Below are 25,772 nucleotides of genomic sequence, written 5' to 3'. Positions count from 1 at the left end.
GCCTCCGTGACCCAGCCCAGCTATCCCTGCGCTCGCCCCAGCCCCGGGGACGCGCATGCGCGGACACTCGCTGGGCTTCCTCCCTCGCCCCCCGCGGGTCTGCAGCGGTGCGAGGAGGGGTGAGTGGAGGAGGCCGGACGCTGGAGCCAGCCCGGCTCTGCACGGCCGGGCTCCAGCAGGCGGCGGGCCGGGCAGGCTCCGCTCCTCTCGCTCGCTAAAAGCGGAGGCAGGGAGTCCGGTGGAGACAGACACTGCACTTTGGTGCTGGCCCGCGTACTCGTTGTGCTGCAAAGGGCTTTCCGTGACCCCCCCCCCGCCGCCGCCCCCGGGGTCTGGAGTTCGGTTTGACGCTGAATTCGGTGCTGGCCGAGCAGTGCCTTCTCCAGTGTACCCGGCAGAGAAGGGGAAGGGATGGCAGCCAAGCTGGCATGTTTTGTTTTTTTTAAAAAAAGTCTCCTCCGGCTCCTAAAAGTGTGCGGACCCCCACATTTTGACTGGAGATGCAGATCCCTTGGGAAGCTTAGACATGGTCTGAGCTTCCCCCCCCCCCGGGGGGGGGGTCTGTGGACCACAGGTTGAAAACCACTGACATAGACAGTTAGGAAACAGGACGTGCTCTTCTAGGGCAGTGGTTCTGAAGCAGGGGTCTGGAGCCCCTTGTGGGGCCACGAGCAGGTTTCAGGGGGTCCGCCAAGCATAGCTGGGGCTAGACTCGCTAGGACCCAGGGCAGAAAGCCAAAGCCCCCGCCTCACAGGATTGCAGCCCTGGGACCCTCAAGCCCCACCACCCAGGGTTAAAGCCAAAGCCTGAGCAACTTAGCTTTGCAGTGGCATGGGGCCCTGGGCAATTGCTCTCCTTGCTACCCTCTAATGCCAGTTGTTGTGGCACTGCCGGGCCGTGGAGTTTTTATAGCCTGTTTGCGGCTCCGAAAGAAAAAGGTTGAGAACCCCTGTTGTAGGAGATATTGGTACATTCACTTAAAATATTTTCTACAAACATCGTATCCCTCTCAAAACAGATTTCTGTTGACAACAAAACTCTAGCATGTCGGGCCTGATTCCCCTCTGCCTTTTCACAATGTGCAAAGTGATGACTTTTTGGAGGAGGAATAAAACTCCGTATCTCAAGCAGCTATTCCTGTTGCTTAAAATGTCTGTGCTGCTGTTTCCATCTGCATGTTCCTTGCCGCGCTCCTGTCTGCTTTCTGGGAGGCAAGAGAGAGCCTGTAAGAAGCTGAGCTGCAGCAGTGCCTGCTTCAAACTGTTCTGAAATTTAGTCTTCAGACCATATATATCCTGGCTTCTATTTTACTCATTGTTAGTACTTTAAGTACGTGATTTGTCACAGTGACTTCAATGGGACTACTTAAGTCTTTGCAGGATCAAGTCCTTACTTTCCACAGGTAAGGCGCTCTTGTGACACCCTTATTGTTTCCCTTCTTCTTAGTGTGGTGTTTTTTGTTTTTTGTTTTTCTTTTTTTCCTGAAGAAGCAGCTCTGCCATCTAGGATGGGATCCAAGCTTTCAGTGGACGACTCGGTGCGTGTTGTGATCGTTGGAGGAGGTTTCGGGGGAATTGCAGCTGCCAGACAACTAAAGTCCTGGGGAATCCCCTTTGTTCTTGTGGACATGAGAGATGCATTCCACCACAATGTGGGTGCTCTCCGGGCCTCTGTAGAAAGCGGTAACTTACGTGCTTTTTCCTAAAGTCTGTGGACGATCTCTGGTCCCTTGTGATCTGTTTACCCCACTGGGGTATGTGGAGTTTCTTTCTGAAAGAGGAACTGCACAGGTTTTAAAAAACTCTTGTAAGCTTCCAAAATAGAAAAATATCTCTAGCTGTGGTTAAACTAAATTATTTCTGTATTCTGATAAAACTTGAGACCACTATTACCTTCTGAGAAACCTGAGCTCAGACTTCTGATTCACTTACACAGTGACAGCACAAATGCAGTTGTTCCCACTAATAGTTATCTGCAAAGGCAAAGTTGTAAAGTTATGCCAGCTGTGAGTTTCCCCAGGAATAGGGAACACTGTTTGCACAGGCATTTGTGAAAATTTAAAGATGATCACTCTACTATAAACAAGAACTTGAAAGATGACTGCTACTCTAAATTGCTATCTTAAGCCTCTTTGATACTTAGAATGTTACTCTAACAGCGGGGGCATGACCCCTGTAGCTGAGATTCCTCAGGATCTTAGGGCTCATCTGCACGGAGGTTTTAGTGACATGGTTTTGCTGAGGGCCTTGCATATTATGCCCCAGCTCCAGTAGTAATGGAATTACTTGAGAATCTCGGCTTTAATTACATTGAGTTTTAGCGCTTAAGGTTGGAGAGAGGCTTGACGGTGTGACACCAAAAGCTCAGCGTCCTGAAGGCAAATAAGAACTCTCAGCGTCTAAAAAAATCAAATGGTTTAAAAGCCATTCATCTTTAGCTGGTTTTTTTTGAGGGGGGGGGAAGGGGAGGAAGGAGAGGGTAGGGTGGCAGCTGACTTGTTTCAGAGTAACAGCCGTGTTAGTCTGTATTCGCAAAAAGAAAAGGAGTACTTGGGGCACCTTAGAGACTAACCAATTTGTTTGAGCATGAGCTTTCATGAGCTACAGCTCACTTCATCGGATGCATACAGCCTTAGAGTTGCTCATGCCAAGCCACTGGCCAGGTGGCCTGGACATGAGGACGGAGCGGGGCCTTGTCAGATGCACATCTGATGCTCCTGGAAGTTGGTTTGCAGAATCTTTGTGTGAGTGTGAGAGAATGCTTGGGGCTGGCAATACTGATATAGCTATGCCAGTTCCATCCCCTACTGAAGACATGCTGCCCGGGTGTGAAATATGACTGGTAATTTACTGACTTTCTCTTCTCAATAGTGATTAATTAGTTTAAAAAAACCTCCCTTCCTCTCAGCCTGCCTCAGTGTTCCAGTACATATCCTGGTCCTGGACTTAATGTAAAAAGTCATAAAAGAAATGCTCTCAAATAGCATGAGACCAGATTTAGATCTACATTAAAATAGTATGCCTCCTGACATCTAATATCTTTGTCTAATACATGCAGCTGAGACAGTTTAAGGGAAAATAGCGCCTGTTGTGGCCCATGAGTACCTGGCAAGGAATAGCATGGTGGTTCTCCAACTCTTTCATTCTAAATCCGACTTCAAACCTTGAGAGAGACTTTCAGGGACCCACCGCCCCTCCAGCCCCATAACCCTCCAGTGGTCTGGTGTCAATATTCATTCTGTGTTTCACTGCACAGGGCTCTACTCGAGGTCCATGGACCATAGTCTGAAAATTGCTGACCTATCCCCAAAGTTAAGATGGCTTTGCCTTGTTGGCTTAAGTTGTGGTTTTCTTATGAAACACTTCTTCCCTCAATCACTTGATTCCAAATGAGGACTTCCAGGAAAACTATTGCAAATTAAGTAAAGATATGAATTTGAAGTGGATTAGTTAAACAGCATTAAACCTCTGGGTGAACATTGTCATTGAGGCCAGGTCTATACTACAGACCATTTTCGATTATAAAATGGATGAAAAATCCAGACTCCTGAGCAACATAGTTATACCAACCGAACTCCCTGTATAGACAGCATTATGTCAATTGGAGAACTTCTCCTGTGAACGTAGCTACCGTCTCTCAGGGAGGTGGATTAACTATGCTGATGGGAGAAGCTCTCCTGTCAGCATAGGGGCATCTTCATGTACAGCACTACAGCCGAACCAGTGCAATTGCACCACTATATGTGAAAACAAGTGCTTTGAATTAAAGTTGCCTTAATTCCTTTTAGTTTAATTCATTTTGAAAGTGAATTAAACTGAATTAAAGGTACGTTAATAACAGTAGGCACACGGGTATTTAATGTGGTTTAACTAATCCATTTCAAATTCACACTTTACTTAATTTGATTAGTTTTCCAAGATGTCGCTGTGTGGAGACACCCTTAATTTTATGCCTGCCTTTTTCAGTTCTTGTCAACTGAAGCAAAAACTTTCTGGGTCCTACATTGTGGCAGAGAGAATAGATGTCTGGACACTAGTCATGGAGCAGGTCTTTATTCTGTGTAACAAGAAAGCAAATTCTTATAACCAAAGGAGGGCCATTTGAATAGGACTTCTGGAAACAAAGGGGAAAATTGGCTTTCTAGTCCCCCTACTTTCCTTTCTTCTTAACCAGTATATAGGTGGCATTAACCTTCTTTCATTGCAGGATTTGCCAAGAAAACCTTCATCTCTTACTCTGTGACCTTTGAGGAGAGCTTCCGACAAGCTAAGGTGGTTGGAATAGACTTACTGAGGCAGAAAGTCTTGCTGAATGATAATGAGGTGAGTGCATTGGGGACAGACTGACTTAATGACTTCCGATGAATAATTTTACTCTGCAAATGGAGCAGTGAGCAGATGATTTTCTTCTCACTCTCATGTTCAGATTTACTCTGTTTCTTTAGTAGGGTGACCAGACGTCCCGATATTAAGACATTTGTCCAGTGTCCCGACCGCACATCGGTCGGGACGCCCTTTGTCCCGATATCGGGGACCGCTCACCATGAGTCACTGCGCGCACCAAAGTCCTGGGGCTGGCGGCGCTTCCTGGGGCAGCTCCTGGCACCCGCCCGCTGGCAGGAGCCGCAGTGCAGGTGGCCCCTAGGCACAGAGGTGGAGGGGGGCTTTGTGTGCTGCACCGGCTCCCTCCTTCCCAATCAGAGCTGCGGGGGCGGGGCTTGCAGGCACTGGCAGCGGGCAGAGAGCCCTCCGCCCCCCCCCCCCCGACCTTACCTGACCCGACCCTAGGAACTAGAGGGACCTGCCGGATGCTTCCTAGGAGCCGCCCCAGGTAAGCACCGCCGGGACTCCCCACTCGCTCCCTGGCAGGTCCCTCTGGCTCTTGGGGGCAGGGCACTCTCTGTGCTCTGCCAGCGCCTCCAAGCCCCGCTCCACAGCTCCAGCAGCTCCCATTGGCACTTTTCCCGGCCAGTGGGAGACACGGAGCTCACGCTTGTGGCAGGCGCAGCACGTGGAGAGTCTGGAGATCCCCCCCCCCCCCCCCCCCGCCGCCGCTCTGACTGTAGGAGCCAGGGACCTCCCAGCAGGGCTGGTGAGTGTGGCCAGGGAAGGGGGCAGGGTGTGATGGAGTGAGTGTCTGGGAGGTGTGCATGGGGTGCTGGGCTGTGAGGGTGTGGAGGGCGCTGGGCAGTGGGGGAGGTTTGTGTGTTTTGGGGTGCTAGGCAGTGGGGGCCTGTTGGGGGGTGCTGGACAGTGGCGGAGATCTGTGTGTGTCAGGGCACTGGGGGTTTGTGTGGGGCATTGTTTAGCTGTGGTGGTAGGGCTGTGGGGAAGGGCACTGGGAGGGAGGGAGGAGAATTCTGTGTGTATTGGGAAACTAGCGAGTGGGGGGTTCTGTGTGGGGTGCTGGGCAGCTGTGGTGTGGGGGGGCGCTGGGCAGGGGTGGTGGTGTGCATAGCACTGTGCATTTGTGCTGGAAATGTGGGAGGGTTTTGGGGGGGCTCTGGGCATAGTGGGTTCAGGGGGTACAGAGCATAGTGGATCCGGGCTGCTGGGCAGGGGAGCTGTGTCGCGCAGCATGGGCCCACCCCCAACAGGAAGGGGCATGCTGGTAGCACAGGGCCAGGCGGACCAGTGTACCCCATTGCCCCTGGCCGGCCCCGCCCTTCCTGCTGTTCACCTCCTCAACTGAAGGCGTGGGTAGGGGGTGCAGGGGTGGGGCAGCAGCGTGCAGCACCGGCAGGAGAGGGACATGACCAGGCGGACGGACACTGAACCAGAGTCAGGAGTCACAGCCTGTGGATTCGGGGGGGCTCTGGCCCCGATTTGGGTGGGCCTGGTTGGATGCTAAGTGGGTAGGCTGCGGCCCCTTCATGGTTATGCCCCCCCACTTCTTTACACCCCCACTACTCCCCCTCTTCCCCAGTGCCTCCTACATACCGCAGAACAGCTGTTCCGGGGCAGGCGGGGGGCGGACAGGGAGGTGCTGACCTGCAGGGCTGCCAGTGGATGCTGAGCACCCACTGTTTTTTTTGTGTAGGTGCTCCAGCCCCTGAACACCCATGGAGTCAGAGCCTATGAGTACTCAAGATGTTCAAGCTAAAAACTCACTTTATGTGAGTCTCTGCAAATAACTCACTTGTTGTGCAAAGTGACCATACAAAAGAGGGCAGGGCATGACCCAAGCAAACTCAGTTTACAACTCAAGCCAATGATTACAGAAGAGTTCAGAGTAGTTGCCCAGCTTTAATTGTAATGTTTCACCAGGGAGACCTCTGCATCCCTTCATTCCCAAAACACGCCTCATGTGGCAGCTTCCTACTTATCAAAGTGACAGGGCGTAGGGTTGAGCTGGGAAGCGGAGCACAGCAGTAAGCCATGACTGAATGCTGCACCACAGGTCCAGTCAGGCCCTCAGACAAGCTGTTCCCTTCCTTGTTGCTAATAAGAACTGCTAAATTAAGTCCAGAAGTCTCTCAATCACAGGATAAATGTATGGACAACAACAGTGTAACCTTCTCAGGACTGCCCTGCCAAAGCTTTTTAACCCTGTTCTGGAGGGACCACCTTTAAAAGGAGAGTGTAGCTATGTCTGCACCATTTCCATTCAGTGTCTAGACTCTGTAGAGATGGCCAGTATAAGGGCCAGCTCTGCTGGTAACTTGTCATGTACATATTTGTCTGTCACAACTTGGACTGAAGCCACAATACCCATTTTGCATAGCGATTGCACTTAGAAAAGAGGCTGTGAGATCCCATTACAAACTCAGACTCACCAAGTCCCCATTAATATCTTCAGATTGAATGCAGGTAAACAATTATATGAATCATTTAGTTCTGCAAAAGATGTTTGTTTTTGAATTGAATGTTGCTATTTAGTTCCAGGGCAGGGGGAGGTGTCAGAGCACCACCTGCAAAGCGACTCCAGTGTTCGGGATCCTTTACCTTGGACTTCTCAAAGTGATGTCTGATCCCACTCTCTCCCCTTGTAGGAGCTTTTCTACTCTCACCTCATCCTTGCTACAGGCAGTGATGGGCCTTTCCCTGGGAAGTTTAACCAGATCATTGACATGGAAACTGCCATTCAGATGTATGAAGACATGGTCAAGGAGGTGAGATTGAAAACCATCAGTGGAAAAAGTGGTAGGTGGCTCTGTCCTTTTGAGAAAGATGTAAGAAATTATAGTTATGGTGAGTGCTCCTATTGGTATCCAGGTGAGGGAGGATGAAACTAATGAGAGCGGGCAACATCCAAGTTTGGAGTTCAGGGGTGAGTGGAGTGTTATAGTGTAGTGGTGCTTGGATCAGAGAGAGGGCTAGCAAAATGGATACATTTTATTTAAATCAAATTGAAGGTTTTTTTTCTTTTTAAAAATGAAATTTGAATTATTATAATTTTAGACCTTAGCACATTTTGCATTAATCTCAAAACTTTTAAATAAACGCTGAATCCATGAGCCTCCATCAAAAATTGAGTTAAAAGCTGCTTTTCTAGAGGGAATCAGGGGGAAAACATTCTAACTTTTGAGATCAAACTATAAATATGGCACATTGGTCCATGTAGTATATTAAGGGATCGATCTTGTGAGGGACCCTGTGGCTGTGCTGATGGGTGTGAGAGACTGGTAAAGTCATCACAGCCTGCCTCACTCACTCTCCAGGAGATGCCATCATGTATCTCATCAGGATCATCAGCTGAGCCAACCTGGGCGGTCGTCTACTCTTATTTATAGTGTCTCCCTACCTCAGTGCTGATAAGATGCGATCTCAAATTAGGAATGCTTATGACTCCACCCACCATCAAAACTTCCCAGCTTATGGAAAAACATGGATTTGCCCAGTAACTACCAGCTCTTGCTTCTGCATGGTTCTGGGCACTTCAAGTAAATGGGCTTGTTCAGTCTCCTTGCTTATATATGCAGACAGATATAAATCCATTAATTTCTCAACTGTCTCCTTCTGTCTCTAAACAAATAAAATATTGGAGTGCAAAAGATATATGGATTACACAAGCAGAAGTCTCGGATTGTAAGTTCTTTGGCTTGTATGGGGATGGGGCCGGAGTGTGGCAGAATGCACCCCTGCATTCATACCCTACACTCTATTGTAGTAATCTTTGTACAAAATATGCCTTCTGAGGGTATGTCTACACTACAAAATTAGGTGGATATTATAGAAGTCGATTTTTAGAAATCGATTTTATACAGTCGATTGCGTAGGTCCGCACTAAGCACATTAAGTCGGCGGAGTGCATCCTCACTACTGTGGCTAGCATCAACTTACGGAGTGGTGCACTGTGGGTAGCTATCCCACAGTCTCCGCCTCCCATTGGAATTCTGGGTTAAGCTCCCAATGCCTGATGGGGCAAAAACATTGTCGCAGGTGGTTTTGGATACATTTTGTCAGTCGCCCCTCCCTCTGTGAAAGCAATGACAGACAATCGTTTTGTGTCCTTTTTCCGTGCGGACGCCATACTGCTTTCAGCAGACGGTGCAGTAGGACTGTTAACCGTTGTCATCCACCGCTTCCGCTGCAACTCTGCTCTGCTGCTATTGTCTCAAAAGCAAATTTCTCCATGTTGTCTGTCATGTGCTCCCGGTACGTGTGTTCTTCCACGGGAAATGTGCTCGGTGCTAACCGTGATCCTCCACTGCTTCCGCTACAACTCTGCTCTCATGAATCCATCTCACAGGTCCTCTCGTCGGTCTCTATAAATATCTATTCTCGTGGCATCCGTTGGCAGCCACCGCTTCCGCTGCAACTCTGCTCTCCTGCAGATGCCATACCACGGCAAGCATGGAGCCCGCTCAGATCATCGCGGCAGTTAAGAGCATTGTAAACACCTCATGCATTATCCTGCAGTATGTGCAGAATCAGAACCTGTAAAAGCAGGTGAGGAGGCGATGGTAGCACGGTGATGAGAGTGATGAGGACATGGACACAGACTTCTCTCAAAGTATGGGCCCCGGCAATTTGGACATCCTGGTGGCAATGGGGCAGGCTAATGCCGTGGAATGCTGACTCTGGGCCCGGGAGACAAGCACAGACTGGTGGGACCGCATAGTGTTGCAGGTCTGGGATGATTCCCAGTGGCTGAGAAACTTTCGGATGCATAAGGGCACTTTCATGGAACTTCGTGACTTTGCTTTCCCTTGCTCTGAAGCACAAGAATACCAAGATGAGAGCAGCCCTCACAGTTCACAAGTGAGTGGCGATAGCCCTGTGGAAGCTTGCAACGCCAGACAGCTACTGGTCAGTCGGGAATCAATTTGGAGTGGGCAAATCTACTGCAAATCTGCTGTGATCCAAGTAGCCAATGCAATCACTGAGCTGCTGCTATCAAGGGTAGTGACTCTGGGAAATGTGCAGGTCATAGTGGATGGCTTTGGGATTCTCTAACTGGTGGGGCGATAGACAGAACGCATATCCCGATCTTGGGACCAGACCACCTTGGCAGCCCGTACGTAAACCATAAGGAGTACTTTACAATGGTGCTGCAAGCACTGGTGGATCACAAGGGACGCTTCACCGACATCAACGTGGGATGGCCGGGAAAGGTACATGATGCTCACATCTTCCGGAACTCTGGTCTGTTTGAATAGCTGCAGAAAGGGACTTACTTCCCAGACCAGAAGATAACTGTTGGGGATGTTGAAATGCCTATAGTTATCCTTGGGGACCCAGCCTACCACTTAATGCCATGGCTCATGAAGCCGTACACAGGCACCCTGGACAGTAGTCAGGAGCTGTTCAACTATAGGCTGAGCAAGTGCAAAATGGTGGTAGAATGTGCATTTGGACCTTTAAAAGCGCGCTGGCGCAGTTTACTGACTCTGGTTAGACCTCAGTGAAACCAATATTCCCATTGTTATTGCTGTGTGCTCCACGATATCTGTGAGAGTAAGGGGGAGATTGAGGCAAATTGCCTGGCCAATGATTACGCGCAGCCAGACACCAGGGTGATTAGAAGAGCACAGCAGGGAGAGCTGCGCATCAGAGAAGCTTTGAAAACCAGTTTCATGACTGGCCAGGCTACGGTGTGACCGTTCTGTTTGTTTCTCCTTGCTGAAAACCTGCCCCCTTGGTTCACTCTACTTTCCTGTAAGCCAACCACCCTCCCCCCTTCCATCACCGTTTGCAGAGGCGATAAAGTCACTGTTGTTTCAAAATCATGCATTCTTTATTAATTCATCACACAAATAGTGGAATAACTGCCAAGGTAGCCCAGGAGGGGTAGGGGAGGAGGGAAGGACAAGGCCACACTGCACTTCAAAACTTACTGAATGCCAGCCTTCTGTTGCTTTGGCAGTCCTCTGGGGTGGAGTGGTTGGGTGCCCGGAGGGGGGGCCCTCTCCCATGTTCTTGGGCGTCTGGGTGAGGAGGCTATGGAACTTGGGGAGAAGGGTAGGAGGTTACACAGGAGCTGCAGCGATGGTCTGTGCTCCTGCTGCCTTTCCTGCAGCTCCACCAGACGCCAGAGCATATCAGTTTGATCCCCCAGTAGCCTCAGCATTGCATCCTGCCTCCTCTCATCACGCTGCCGCCACCTCTCCTCTTGCTCCCGCAACCTCTCATCTTGCTCGTCCCTCCTGTCCTCGCATTCATTTTCTTCTTTCCTGGACTCTGCCATTGTTTGCCTCCACGCATTCTGCTGAGCTCTTTCAGTGCGGGAGGACTGCATGAGCTCAGAGAACATTTCATTGCAAGTGCGGTATTTTTGCCTTCTTATCTGCGGTAGCCTCTGGGACGGAGATGATAGGGGAAGTGTTGAAACATTTGCAGCTGCAGGAGGAAAAAAAGGGAAAGTAGTATTTAAAAAGACACATTTTAGAGAACAATGGGTAGGCTCTTTCACTGTGAACCAAGCTGTTAACATTACATAGCACGTGCTTTCGATACAAGGTTGCATTTTGCCTCTTATACTGAGGGCCTGCCGGCTTGGTGTGAGAGATCAAACACGCAGGGCTGGGCAACAGAATTTGGCTTGCAGGCAGCCATGGTAAGCCACAGTCTTTTGGCTTCTTCAGCCTTCATAACATGTGGGAATGGTTTCAAAAAGCAGCACCCTCCTTTCCAATACCAAGCACCTGTTGGGTTGGCCATTTAAAAGGAGGGACTGCGGTTTTCGGGTTAACGTGCAGCACAAACCCAACTAACCCCCCCACCCCACCCACACCAATTCTCTGGGATGATTGCTTCACCCCTCCTCCCACCGCATGACTAGCATCAAGGAAGATCCCTGCCAGCCAAATGCGAAAAGCTCAATGTGAACCCCCCCCCCCCCCCCGCAGCCAAAAGCGGGGATGATTTCTTTTCAGCCACAGGCAAACAGCCCAGCAGGAACGGCCACATCTGAATGTTCCCTTAATGTCCTTGGAGGATTTCCGCTCCATCCCCAGACACGTTAACAGACTTCCAGTAGCTGTACTGGCCGCGAATGCATCCCAAGTCTGCAGGGCAAATTAATCATTAAACACGCTTGCTTTTAAACCATGTATTATATGTACAAAAATACACTCACCAGAGGTGCCTTCTCCGGCTTCATGGTCCGGGAGCCCGCCTTGGGAGGGTATTGGCTCCAGGGCGATAAACAGTTCCTGGCTGTCGGGAAGAACGGTTTCTCCTCCTCATCCCCAAAATCCTCATGCCTGTTGCATGAGACTCCCCCCTTGCAGGTGTCCACGGACAGGGGTGGGGTAGTGGTAGGGGCACCCCCTAGAATTGCATGCAGCTCATCATAGAAGCGGCATGTCTGGGGCTCTGACCAGGAGTGGCCATTTGCCTCTTCGGTTTTTTGGTAGGCTTGCCTGAGCTCCTTAATTTTCACATGGCACTGCTGCGGGTCCCTGTCCATCATGCCCTTGGAGATTTTTTCAAATATTTTGGCATTTCATCTTTTGGAACGGAGTTCTGATAGCACGGATTCGTCTCCCCATACAGTGATCAGATCCAGTACCTCCCGTTCGGTCCATGCTGGAGCTCTTTTGCGATTCTGGGACTGCATGGCCACCTCTGCTGATTGAGCTCTGCATGGTCACCTCTGCTGATTGAGCTTGCCACGCTGGCCAACCAGGAAATGAAATTCAAAAGTTCCCGGTGCTTTTCCTGTGTACCTGGCTAGTGCATCTGAGTTGAAAGTGCTGTCCAGAACAGTCACAATGGAGCACTCTGGGATAGCTCCCAGAGGCCAATACTGTCGAATTGTGTCCACACTACCCCAAATTTGACCCGGTGATGTCAATTTCAGCGCTAATCCCCTTGTCAGGCAGGAGTACAGAAATTGATTTTAAGAGCCCTTTAAGTCGACAAAAATGGCTTTGTCGTGTGGATGGGTGCAGGGTTAAATCGGTCTAATGCTGCTAAATTTGACCTAAACTCGTAGTGTAGACCAGGGCTGAGTATCATCTGAACTAACTCACTCAACTTCGGTGGTAATATGATGAAATGTGTATAGTAACGAACTGAAATAAGGTTTGAAATGTATTTACCAGACAAGTTTGGGTAAACCAGTTTCTCAAAGACAAAGGACAAGCTGATGACTCTAGAGGAGTGTCAAAGTTGATGTGCAGTCTTGTGACAAGTGGCCATTGTATGGCAAGAAAGGGGAAGCAGGAACAAACAGATCTGCATCTTAGAAAACAGCATGAAACCTTTCACCACAAGACTCCATAACTCCAGCCTCACAGCAGTAATGAACTTCATCTAGGGGTAAACCTCAGGAAAATGCATTTCAGAGGGGAACAGGACTACAAAGTGAGGGGCAAAACGCCCCAAGGTATCTCTTCCTATAAATGTCTTTTTCACTTTAGACAACAAAAGAAACAGCCTTTGGGAGCAGATCCAGGCCTGAGAATTTGATCAGCAATGTTACTGGGAACATGTGGTAAGGGACTTCACCTTGAACCAAGCCTAGTTTAAGTTTTAGTACTAGGAAGTGTTTTATGTTGTAACCATTTGAGTTTGCTCCCTTATACTTGTACTCAAAACTTCTCATTGTAGTTAAATTTGTTTTATTCTTTAATTAAACTAATCCATTATTGTCTAAACTGAACTGTGTGGGTAACTCCATTTATGGTAGCAAATTGTTGAAAATTGATCCCTTTAGGGGGGCAACAGATCTAGTATCTGGGCTGTTCAGGATAAAGACAAAGGACAGGGCAGAACATACGTTTCGGGGGAAAATTCAGGACTGGGATTGTGCTAGGGTCACTCTGCAAGTGGAACCAAGGCTGGTGGAAGCCAGAGTGTGACTGGTGTGTGGCTGGCAGGCTGCAACTACACACAGATGCTCGGGTTGTAACCTGCATGCTAGAAGGCTGTTTGTGAGTGGCTCAGGTGGGAGTGCTACACAGTAGAACACTGTGAGGCACCCAAGTTTGAAGGGCAGGGGTGACACAGCCCCTCCCTGGTCTGGACTGTGCCCTGTGGACTGTGCCCTGGAATGTCATAAGGGGAGTTCTGTAACAAGGGAGAAGGAGCGGAGTGTGCAGCTAGAAAGGAGCAACGCTGGTGTCTAAACAGGATGGTGTGGGGAGGGATAGCATTCTTCAGAGTGCAGCCTCTAGTGTTGATTTCAACACTGAGGAACTGTGGGGAGTGGGGAGAATAGGGAAGGCCTGCCATGGCTGCGGATCATAGAGACCCTATCTGGGAATATTTTCAAGAAATTCCTGTACCTCTGAGTAAAAAAGAACATGTGCCAAATGTAAACACTGCAACAGAGCTGCAAGGCCTGATTGTCAGAACAAGACACTGTGAAAAATGCTCTTCAGAAGGCAGTGACTTTGTTCGGCATGTCTACATCAGTCTGGATCAACTGGTTAGCAAACTTTATTTTTGCTCCAATCTTATGGACTGCCCACCATGTCTTACTGTGCTAGTAAAGAACTTAGATGGTCATAAGCTTACCTTTTGAATGGATTACTTATGCATTTCAAAACATTAGCATTCAAAATATAATTGGTATGGTAGTTTTTTGTGGGAGTATATCAATTTCACTTTTACTGTTACTGCTGGACTTTTGAAATGATCTCTCATTGCTCATCCTAGTTTAACTATTCCTGTTTAAAGTTTTATTAGGCATTTATGAATTTAAACATTTAAACTCAAGATGTTTTATGTTGCTAGGGGGTTTAAATAAACAAATAATCCTTTATTTAATTCCCTATAAAACTGGGTTTAGACTAAATCATCATTTAAACAGTGGTACACACAGATGCAGTAGGAGGGATCTCTGTTTTTATTTTTTTAAAGCTGTGCACTGAGTAATACTCAGTGACTGTACCATTTTGTTTCAGAGTCTAGTATAGATATACAGTAAGAGGTTATGAATTTCCATCATTTGCTGGTATCACTAGTAGTGCTGCAATTAAACATACAGTCAGATTTTCTTCATCCAATAAACCCGTGGTAATCAGGAGCAGCAAATTCCAGCAAGACCATGTAAGTGAAAAGATTACTTGATTCATTTATGCAACAAGTTCTCCTTTTCATCTAGTTCAGAACAAACACTTCATTAGCCTGGTCCATAATGATTGAATCATGTCACTCTCCATCCCTCAAGCAGACATTGCTAGAAGACTGCTGGATACAGTGTATGAGAAGGAAACTGAACAGTGAGCAAAAATTTGACAAGAAGCTTGTTAATCTGAGTCTTGATGGGTGGAACAGTGTATACAATAGTCCTGTAATAGGTGCTTGAGACAACCCCATCTTCTGTTGTCAAACTTACAGAAACAATTAGACACTGCCCATAGAGCAGAATACTTAAAAGTAGCAGTAAAAACAACTGAACAAAAATTCAAGTGTCAAGTACATAGTTTTGTCACAGACAATACTGTAAATGTAACACAGATGAAATCTAGAAGATAATGAAGGGACCCTGAAACTTATATTATAATGTGTGCCATACTCATTTGATGCACCTTTTAACCAAAGACTAAAGTACAACTCCAGGAATTAAGGAAAATGTTGAAATTGCAAAATACTTCCCATAATCACTTTGCTTCAGCCTCACTGAAGAGAGCAGGAAGATTCAAACTAATTCTCCAAGATGCACAATGGCATTCAGCGGTTGGCTGTTTTGAGCTACTTATTATGGCCTGGCCTATTCTGATAACCTGTGAAGAATCATGGCAAAATAGATGGAGCCACAGTAGTCTACATTGGACTAAAGAGAAATGTAGAGGATGTGCTGAATATACTGAAATTTCTTTCTATAGCCTTGGACAGACTACAGAAAGACTGCTGATATGGTTGATATTTGGAAAGAATTTCAAGAGACATTGAAGAAATACCAAACAACAGTTAGATTGAAGGCAGTGAAGAAATAGGATGGATCAATCACTTACTAAACCTTGTTTTCTTGCCAACATTCTCTAGTACCAGGGTAGATGCTTAACTGCAGAAGAAGGTGATGGTATGACATGGGCATCTTATCACCCATCAATCATTCCCAACCAGAACAAATTTCAGGACTGGAGGTGAACCATTCAAGCAATATGTTTGATCTTTTAAAAGTCACAGCTGAACTGAAAGTCACTAGCTAAGTGCCTGGAACCAGAACTGAATGTGCAAAACTAGCTTTTGACAGCAGTAGCCTCTTCTGCAGGCACAGAGGATACTTTCTGAATTTGGACTAATTCATTCAAAGCTGAGAAATAAATTGGGAGTTGAAAAAGCAGGAATACTTGTCTCTTCCAGTCTATGAACAAAAATGAGGGAGAGGATGAGAGCTACTTATTGTAAAAGTTTAAAGGACAGCCTAAGTAACTGTCTCATTTTCAAAAGACTTAAGCAGTAAGAAATTTTCACTTAAGCATATTTGAAAACTTCTCCAGGCTGAATTGAAATCTGTTTAGTCCATGACTATAGTTAATGCCTTTTGTTTAATAAATCATTTAGTTGTAAATATGAAACGTGTTTTGTTCAAGTTATGTATCTAAAAGATTTAAGATGGCTTTGCGCTGTTGCATGGTGGATTAAATTCAGTTACCATTCTACTGCACCTTGACACAAAATGGTGAATGATATTGCTTATTTACTAGATAACCTCGTTTGTGCTCATCTGTTACAGACTAAATGTACAAATAAGGATCTGAAACTATTAAGCTTTATAATTGCTTAAATGTATATAGTTAATACATCAAAGTTAGAGTAAATTCTCTATTTAGTTGTAAATCAACCACTAAAACATGTTTTAATCTCAATCACTGAGATAGCAGTTTTCTTTAGAAAAGTACAAATGGAAAATCAGGGCTTTCTACATGGTGATTAAATCAACAGTGGAGTCTGGACCAAGGGATGAGGGTTAATAGGGAATATTTCCTGTAGCATCCTGTATATCACAACTGAAGAATTGTGGGTCGGAGCTCCGATGCCTGTATCAGTAGTGAAATAGGCCTCCTTGTAATATACACTAGTGTATGGGTGGGGATGCTGTCCATACAAAGCTATGGGTAGATTAGACCATTGGACCTTGTAACAGAGCAGCTGCCAACAGCACTGTCCCTCATGGCCAGCAGTCATGCTGCAGCACCGTCCCTCTGTTTCCTCCTCTTCAGGGGCCTCTTTAAGAACTGCACGTACATTCTGCCCTTCCATGCCCTATGCCAGTTCAGTGTGTCCCTCTTCCTTAGGGAGGGAATCCCTCCACCCCCTCTTCTCAGAGCTATTGAGTCACCACTCCCAGGCTTTATCTGGCTGGAGCTCAGGTCTCAGGCTCTGACTGCCAAACTCCCCTGGTATCAGGGTCTTGCTCCTGCCTTAGCAGGCTACTCTCCATTCTCCTACCTAGGGCAGCTCCCCAGGCTCAAAAAGAAAAGGAGTACTTGTGGCACCTTAGAGACTAACCAATTTATTTGAGCATAAGCTTTCGTGAGCTACAGCTCACTTCACGAAAGCTTATGCTCAAATAAATTGGTTAATCTCTAAGGTGCCACAAGTACTCCTTTTCTTTTTGCGAATACAGACTAACACGGCTGCTACTCTGTCCCCAGTCTGTCTTCTCTGAAGAGCCTGGCCTCTGCCACAACTACCTCAGCCTCCTGCTGCTCTTATAATGGTGTGACCCCTTTACAATAGTTGTCTGGCACCAGACCTTCCAATCCTAATGGGCCAGCCACCCTGCTAAACACCTCTTTGGTGATATCACAGTCATGCATCAGCCTAGCCGGCACAGTTGGGATCTCATCCCCAAAGAAGAAAATTCCTCTGCCCATTATGTTAAAAAGGTGCGATGATTTTTAAAGTAGGACATGTAAAATGCTGGACCCACCTGATCTCATAGCAGCCACTTCCCTTTTGACTACTAATTGATCATCCTCCAAGTACTATTTTTCATAATGGAAAGCCATTGCACAACATGTCTGCAGCCCTTCCTTCCCCCTGCCCCCAAGTTATTTTTCTTTTTAGAGATAAATGAATGGGCCTTGGATTCTGATGGTAGTAAACCACTCTAAAGTGAGCATTAATAGGTGATAGGTGCACTTCTTGGGTAGATGAAGGCACACCACCTCATGCCTTATAACAGGCTGCAATGCTACCCTACTTATGCGCACCTTGGAGTGGCTTATTGTTACAGTAAAAATTCACCTGAAATCTGGTGAACAAGTTGCATTTGACAGTTGCCAGCCCTTTCCTAGGACTCAGGTATCCTAATCAATGCTTCCCATTGAAATACAAGTTTTTTTTTTTTTTTTGAGGGCCAAATCTGCCAAGGGTGTTTCAAGGTTAGGATGGGATTTAAAAGGTGCTTTTGGTGGGACAGCTCCACCTCTCATTCCAGAGGGTAGAAGACAAAGGGTGTTCTATTGATAACAGTTTCTGTGTGGACTCTGCTTTAATAAGAAGGTCTCCCTACAAGTTGGGAAGGTGCATGGCTGGTGCTGCCAGAATGAGTGTTCTGGCTGAATGCCTCACTCTAGGTTACTGTATGTATGGAATAATGCAACAAGGAGATACAATTTTGTTTTCTTTTGGTTTTGCAAGCTCCAGAAATCTCCACGTATTGTGATAGTAGGTGGTGGTGCTGCTGGAGTGGAGATGGCTGCAGAGATCAAAACAGAATATCCAGCCAAAGAGGTACAAGAAACTACTTACACAATAATTAATGCTCCACCAGCTGCTTCCTTCATCTGGTGACTTAAAAATGTGTTCTTCCACAATGCCTCTGCTAGAGCAGTTTGGGTTTGCTGTAGCTAAACTCCCTCACAACCATTTTCCATAGAGCCTCATATTCAGCAAGGCTGGAAGTGAGCAGTTGTGAACGCCCTCACAGCCAGCATTCCTGCAGTGCATCCTGGTGCTGGGGTTGGCTGGAAGCAGAATAGCTTCCCAAGATCCTCCGCTCACCCATCCACCCTACTCTGCCTTTGTTGCCAAGAAATGCATGCTGAAAGCCAGAAGCCTAAGGCTTGGCTATTGCTTTTGCATGCTTGCTGGGACAGCAGTCAGACGCAATCCTGTTTAAGTAGTATTTGTTCCTGGCTGACTCAGGTTTGTTTTTGTTTTCTTTTTTGTTTTCCCCCAGTTGGCTGTAGTTCTTTTGCATTTGTCCACAGGTCACCCTCATTCACTCAAAAATTGCACTGGCTGATGTGGAGCTCCTACCAAGTGTCCGGCAGGTGGTGAAGGAGATTCTTCTCAGGAAAGAAGTGAATCTCTTGTTAAGTATGTTCTTAACCAATTTCATTTAATATTTCTCTAACTCAGATTGAGTCTCTACAAATCCCCAAAGCTTCCTGCCCCACTCCCCCATCTCTAACTCCTTCTCCTATAAGGAACCTTTGTCTCTAATGCTTGTTTCTGGTGAGAAAGACTAACTAGGGCTCTCTTCAGTACCTGCTAGAAGGTAGCTGCTGAGTGAAGCAGGGTTCACTGGACTTTCCCCTGCATTCCCAGGGCAAAGCAGAAGACCCATCAATTGCTCCTGTAATGGGATACAATACACATTCCCTTTGATAGCTTTTCTGGAGTCACATTAGGTAAACCAGCATAAAATGCCTTTCTAGAGTGATTTCATGCTCATGAGAAGTGAGGGCCTGAACATGCCATGTCAGTTGGAAAAAACTAGCAGTATGGAAACAAAATGTAGAGCTGAAGTGCATGTGCCTACTCCCAGTGTAGACCAGGGCTCAGCCCAGTCTTGGGGATGAGAAGCAGCTAAGGTAGTGGATAAACCCCTCCAAAATACCTGAGAGATCTTATGTTGGAAAAAGGAGTTGTTGCCACAGGCAGTGTAGGAGAGAACCATTTTTGCACTGGCAGAACTGGTCCTGTGAGCCATGCATGCCTTCCCCATTTCTCATCTCTCTGCATTCAGATCCTCTGCTTCCTCCTCCTTTTCCTTTCTGCCTGGACTCTAGCAGAAGAATTGAGAGCACGGGAGGGACAGTCTCCTTGCTCAGTTTCTGTCTGGCACCACAGTATCCCATGACAGCTGGGAGGAGCAATTACAGGAGAGTCCTGCTCAGCCCCTGCAGGCCTGGAATGGAGCATGCCCAGAGCAGATGCATCTTCAGAGAATTTAGCTGACACACTCGTAAGGCTCTACTGAACATATGCAAACTGAGTTTTTCAGAGGCTTATAACTTGGATACATTTTAGTGGATGTACACAGGAATGGCAAAAGGCATATCTGACAAAAAGCCAGCCCTCCTGCCTAATTTCATGTCTTTGCGTCAAAGCATGGAGGGTCTAGAGTGTCTCAACAAAACAGGTTGAGAATTTTGTTTTTAACACTGACAAAACAATGTCATTACCCCCACCCCCACCCCAGGTCTTATTTTCTGAAATTGCATGAACAATTTTAGCTGATCAGTTTGATGGAGGCACCTGGCATGGAAAATTTCAGCCTAAACAGTTTGGCAAAGCTATATATAAGGAATTGAAAAGAGGGTCTTAAAACGGTCAGGCTACCAGCTCTGCCTGTAATACATATTGGCCAATATTTTTAAAAGTTAGGTCCTAAAATTCACATTTCGACACCAAAGTGATTTTCAGAGGTTCTGAGCATTGGCAGCTTTCATTGACTTCAATGGAAAGGAAGGGCACTCAGCATCACCCAAGAGGTAGTCAGCATGCTACAGGATCAGGCTTTTCTGGGCAATGGAAAAGTGACTGGACTATCTGCAGAGACAAGAGGCTTTGCCATTGGATGTGAGGGCACTTCACAGAAGATAAAAGGGATAGTGGGAATTCAGGATGAAAACGTGGTAAACTCTAGGAAAGGAACAAATGGAGGAAACTAAACATGATTATCTGAAATGAAACTTTGGGAGATATTTTAGTATGTCTTGCGTAGAACAGATATTGTAATCTGTGTTCTACATGTACAATCTTTATAAAAGTATTTTTGTTAAAAATAACACACTTTGCACTCCTTAGGCTTCGGTGCCCAAGGAAGCAGCTTATGCTGCTTAGAACAGTGGTTCTCAACCAGGGGTACACATACCCCTAGGGTACACAGGTTTTCCAAGGAGTATATCAGCTCATCTAGATATTTGCCTAGTTTTACAAGCTACATAAAAAGCACTAGCAAAGTCAGTACAAACTAAAAGTTCATGCAGACGATGACTTGTTTATACTGCTCTATATACTATACACTGAAATGTAAGTAAAATATTCCAATTGATTTATAATTATATGGTAAAAATGAGAAAGTAAGCAATTTTTCAGTAATAGTGTGCTGTGATCCTTTTGTATTTTTATATCTGACTTTGTAAGCAAGTAGTTTTTAAGCGAGGTGAAACTTGGGGATATGCAAGACAAACCAGACTCCTGAAAGGGGTACAGTAGTCACTGGCTTAGAGGGTAGCAGCATCCCTGTTAATGATCACAAAGACCTCTATGCAGCTTCTTATGACAGGTGACAGAGTCAGCAACCTGCATATGCTGACTTTAAACCGATTCCAAGAGAATATGGCAGTCAAGACAGAAAAGGGCACAGAGGTTGCTGCTGACATGGTGATTCTCTGCACTGGTATAAAGATCAATTCATCGGCATACAGCAGTGCATTTGGTAAGTTAAAACCATAGGACAGGGTGGGGCTAAGATTCTTCAGCACAGGCAATAAAATGTTTTAAATTTTATTCCAATTCAGTATTTTAGAGACCGTATGCAAGTGGTATTGACATTTAACTTGGTATAGTTAGAGCACATTTAATCTCTGTGGTTAAAGCTTACACTTCAAAAAAAGAAAGTGACCCTTCGGTGGAAGTTTGTGGAAGAGGGCATATATTTATGCACTAAGTGGTTTGTATTATTTCTTCACCTTCCCCTACCATTAACTTTAGGTAGACTCCCAATACATCCTACTGTTGTGGTCCTGGGTGAAATCCTGGCCTCATTGAAGTCAACGGCAAAACTCCCACTGACTTCAGTGAGGCCAGGATTTCACTCCTGCTGCTAAACTCATCTGTCAGTGCACTACGGTAACTGAGCCCGCACGCCCATTGTTCCAATCCTGGAGCTATCCTATATAGAGAATGCCAAATGTGCTAAATTGTGATTGGTAGCGTAAGAACAAGTATTCTCTATGAGTGTGATGAATCCATCGATGTGCTGGTAATACAGTGCTCTAGAGACAAAGCATTTGGAGGTGAATAGGAGAAATTAGGAAGGAACTTTAGTAGCTGGTGCACTTAGCAGTGGGCCTGTAACACCTTTAGGACTCTCCACCTAAATGTGAAGGGTTAACCCCTTTTAAAATGCCTGGGTGCAGATCCTCCACTGTTGTAACACTGTCACTGAAGTCAGTGGAGCTAGGACACTTTACACCATTTGAGGATCTGTGCCCTGGTGTTCAGCTAATTCTACTTGGTGAATTATTTAAAAACCTATGCAACAAATATTTCCCATGATATTATATTTCAATTAAAGTATCTTACATTTTAAAATTAAAAGCCAATTATATTCTATAGTAAATATCACTCATCTGTCTTCCATGTTTTCGAGGGGAAGACAAAATGTGAGAATTAATGCGAGAATTAATGCAAGAAATTTGCAATTAGTTCAAAATGTGAGAATTAGTGAATGAACATTTTCTTAAACGTGTGATTTAACAAGTGCACATCTAATTCAAATTTTGCATGCCCTTAACCCCCTCTTCCTTTAGACAGCATTAGAAAGGGCGTAGTAATTTTATATTGTACCAGTTGTACATTCAAATTGTCACCTTCTAATAGAAATGGTAAAAGGGATTTAAGGGGAGCAAATGAAGGGAGAATAGTCTGGCTCAAACTCGATTTCACTTATGTATCTGCAGAATTGTATCCTATGTGGTTAAAATAGAAACTAGTGTACTGTACACATACAATGAACAACTTTCAAAGGAAATACCTTCAAGCATCTGAAAGGCACTAGTCCTCAGAGGATGAAAACCATGCATTATCTACTGTTTTAAAAGGGTAATTGAGTCATCCAGGTGGGAAAAAATTCAGATATTTTTTTTTTTAAACCAGTGAAAATCACCATTTGTTCATGGAAAAGATACTAAAATTTCCACCAAAACTTACTTTTAGCTGAGAAAATTCATAAAAAAATTTCAAGTCCAAAGTGTAACTTATCACCCAGAAAAAAATATAAGGAGCAGGGATGTGCGTGTGTGTTAGAATTAACGTGCTACAATATAGATTCGAAATTCTGTAATTCTCACTAGAATCACTTGTTACCATTTGACAAAGCTGGGAGTGTTGTTATTTCTCAACAACCAAATCTATTCAAGCCACCCTTTGACTCTAGCCCTTAAAGTCAATTCAGAGAGCCTGATACTTAGAACTAAAGTTAGCATTTTCAGATCAGGTTGTTGACTTGTATAAATTGCCATAGCTCCACTGACTTCAATGGAGCTATAACTATTTACAGTAGCTGAAGATTTGGCCCATTCTTTTCCTGGTTTACATACACTGTTGGCTCTTGGATGATAGTACCAGCTGAAGTCATTAAATCATTAAACATGATTTATCATGCATCACATAGGAGTGACTTCTTGCAAGGCGAGTGTCATCTCTTGCAGTGGTAAACGTAAGCTACACAACTACTCTACTGAATAGTTAATGATATAGCTGTTGGTAGTGATTCACCTGAGTGCTTTGTGTCACTGGATATGCATTGTTGTTCAACTCCTCAGGCCTCGGGTGATGCACTTTTTTTTTTTTTTTTTTAAACAGGGGACAAGCTGGGGGGTAATGGTGCTTTAAAGGTCAACCAGTACCTCCAGGTGGAAGGGTATGATAATATCTATGCTATTGGTGATTGTGCTGATGTGAAGGAACCAAAGATGGCATACCATGCTGGGCTCCATGCCAATATTGTGGTGACAAACATCATCAACAGTCTGACACAGAAACCTCTTAAAACCTACCAGCCAGGTAAAACTGGGCTCTGCTCATAACAAGTCTTAGCTGATGAGATCCTTTCTTCATCTCTATATAGAATTACTTTGTAAGAAATCCATAACTTGCACAGGACTGTAATTAGAGCTGAAGGAAATAATTTGGATTTGAGTATTATATATCTGACATTCTTACTTTCTTCCTCTTTAAAAAATATTCTTGCCAACTCTTCAGCAATCCTTTTGAGACACAAACAAAACAAGCACACAATTTGATTATTCTGTACTTAGAAATGTTCTTCCCCTTCGCTGCTGATTGATTACTGTTATATTGGTGGGAGGATATGGTGGTTAGAATTTATAAAGGAAACCATTATCTTATTGAGTTGTTTATCAGACTATGATATTAAATCCTTGGAACAGCAAAATATCATGACTTAAAACTCTTACGACCTGAATCTGAAAAATCTTAATCACATGCATAGTCTTTTATTGTGCAATTAGTTCCATTTAAGTCATACCTTTCCTTGCTAGTTGCTGTAGCCCTGGGATAATAGGACATCCAGAGTGCATTTCCCACTTGCTTTTGATACCAGTCTGTGTACATATTTCTCCAGGCACTCTGGAATAGCTTTCCAGATCTTAAATTACATTTCAGGGGATTGGATTGACCCACTCTAATGCCAAGGTTTAAGACAAGAGGTGCATACATGTCACAATGCCATGAGCCTAATTTTCCTCTGATTTATATTACTCTAAATCAGGAATAATTCCACTGAGTTCATGGAGTTACCACAGCATAAAAGATAAGAATCAGTCCTCTATAAATGGAAACATCTGTTACCTGGTTAATTGTGGTTTAGGAGAGAGTGAGAAAACAAGGTTCTCTTGTTTCACCTCCCACCCTTATTTCCAAATTATAAGAATAAAGGATATAGCTGTGCAAAAGCATCATCAGAGTCCTGTGTATTCTGTGGTTCCTTGGCATTTGCAGCAGAATTTCCCCTTTGTTGGAGAACTATGCTCCAGAATCTCAGCTTTCATAATAATAATAAAAATAGGCGTCTACCCCCAGTGGTTGCAAAAACGTTAAAAATGTGAATCGAGTGCAACTGATGCTCATTTAAGTCTGAAAGGAGCCTGAGACTCTGATTGTGAGGTTGTGAATTGACCAGTTTAGCTAGTGCAGGGCTCCATGGCATTTGTGATTCCACAGCTGTGGAATTTAGCATTTGTCCAAGATACTACAGAATTAATTCATTTTGCTGGAGCCTGGTACCAAATATTTTGTTTTCTCTCTCCTGGTCCTGAAGGACCTGTTTGGAAGTCCTTCTTGCTCTGTAAAAGCAGGAAGTAACTGGATAGCAGTGCATGCTTCATTGTTATGTAGAACCAGCCTGCGTGGGGTCTGGGAGCCAGAAATGCTGGCTGGACAGCTAGACTGAGGTGAGAAGATAAACTGCTGAAGCTGACAAGTTTCCCACTTTCCTGGCATGCATGGGAGGAGGAGATTCTAAGCCAGGCTGCACAGAAAACACTATGACTGAATCCCACAGAGCTGGGCATTCTAGAGAATCGGCCAAAAAAAAAAAAAAAAAATCTTTTATTTCTTGTCATGTAATTTGGTCCCATTGTGCTGTGAAGCACACAGGTGCTGGTCATGCTGTTTGATCACATTTGCAACTTTTTTGATGGCTAACTGTGTACGTTTCTCACTTCTAGGATCACTAACCTTCCTGCTGTCGATGGGCCGGAATGATGGGGTAGGCCAGATTAATGGATGCTACGTGGGACGTCTGTTAGTGACCATTGCAAAGAGCCGGGACCTTTTTGTTTCTAAGAGCTGGGAGACTATGGGACAGACTATGCCCTGCTAGATAGAAAGGACAATGATAAAGTAGCAAGGGAATACATGTATCGACTGGCATTAACAAAGCTGGAAAAGAATAAAAGGTTCATCATTACCAAAATGACACAGGCTATATGGCTTTTTGACTGATAGCAATACTGCACCAAAACATCATGTATTACGAATCCCATTCTTTAGCATGATGCATTATAATAACATAAAGCACACTCTTTTTAAAGTGGCTCTGTTACGTGGATCTGCACAGAAACTGTATTTCTTGCTGAAACTTTTTCAACACTCGGTTCACATGCTAAGATGGAGCTGAGACAGGAATTCAATTTAAATGGATTTTAAAATAAAAGAAGTAGCAGAATATGCTGTTTTCAAAAGTCCATTCATTTTTGTCTACCAGTCCTCTTTTTGAGTGAAATGTGTGATAAGTTATCTCTGCAAGTTCACTGCCCTCATTTGCTATTTTTGCTCAGTTTGGTTCAGACCAACAGCAAATCCTATCTCTTCACAACATAGAGAGCTGCTTTTGAAGAATTTATAGTTCAAGTGAAGACCTTGGTTTGCCTAAGTCTTCAAGA

At 45.2% G+C, this 25,772-nt stretch overlaps 1 protein-coding gene across 4 annotated transcripts; it reads left to right on the top strand.

Annotated features, from left to right (window-relative positions):
- Nucleotides 1-25,574, top strand: AIFM2 (AIF family member 2). Of its 4 annotated transcripts, none has more exons than XM_084635595.1 (9): nucleotides 1-119; nucleotides 1,489-1,683; nucleotides 4,208-4,323; nucleotides 6,993-7,112; nucleotides 17,989-18,081; nucleotides 18,561-18,669; nucleotides 20,867-21,019; nucleotides 23,170-23,370; nucleotides 25,056-25,574. In XM_084635595.1, exons 1-9 carry the CDS (start codon nucleotides 56-58, stop codon nucleotides 25,208-25,210), a joined length of 1,206 nt encoding a protein of 401 aa, XP_084491721.1. In that variant the 5' UTR covers nucleotides 1-55; the 3' UTR covers nucleotides 25,211-25,574. The 4 variants fall into 4 exon arrangements, with proteins under 4 accessions (XP_084491721.1, XP_084491723.1, XP_084491722.1 ...); XM_084635597.1 differs by having other exon boundaries at nucleotides 28-119; nucleotides 1,495-1,683; XM_084635596.1 differs by having other exon boundaries at nucleotides 28-119; nucleotides 1,492-1,683.
- The last annotated feature ends 198 nt before the right edge of the window (nucleotides 25,575-25,772 follow it).

Source organism: Lepidochelys olivacea (assembly GCF_965140295.1).
Source record: "Lepidochelys olivacea isolate rLepOli2 genome assembly, chromosome: 7".
NCBI lineage: Eukaryota > Metazoa > Chordata > Testudines > Cheloniidae > Lepidochelys > Lepidochelys olivacea.
The sequence above is the reverse complement of the archived record's forward strand: the minus strand, read 5'-3'. Positions and strand labels throughout refer to the sequence as shown.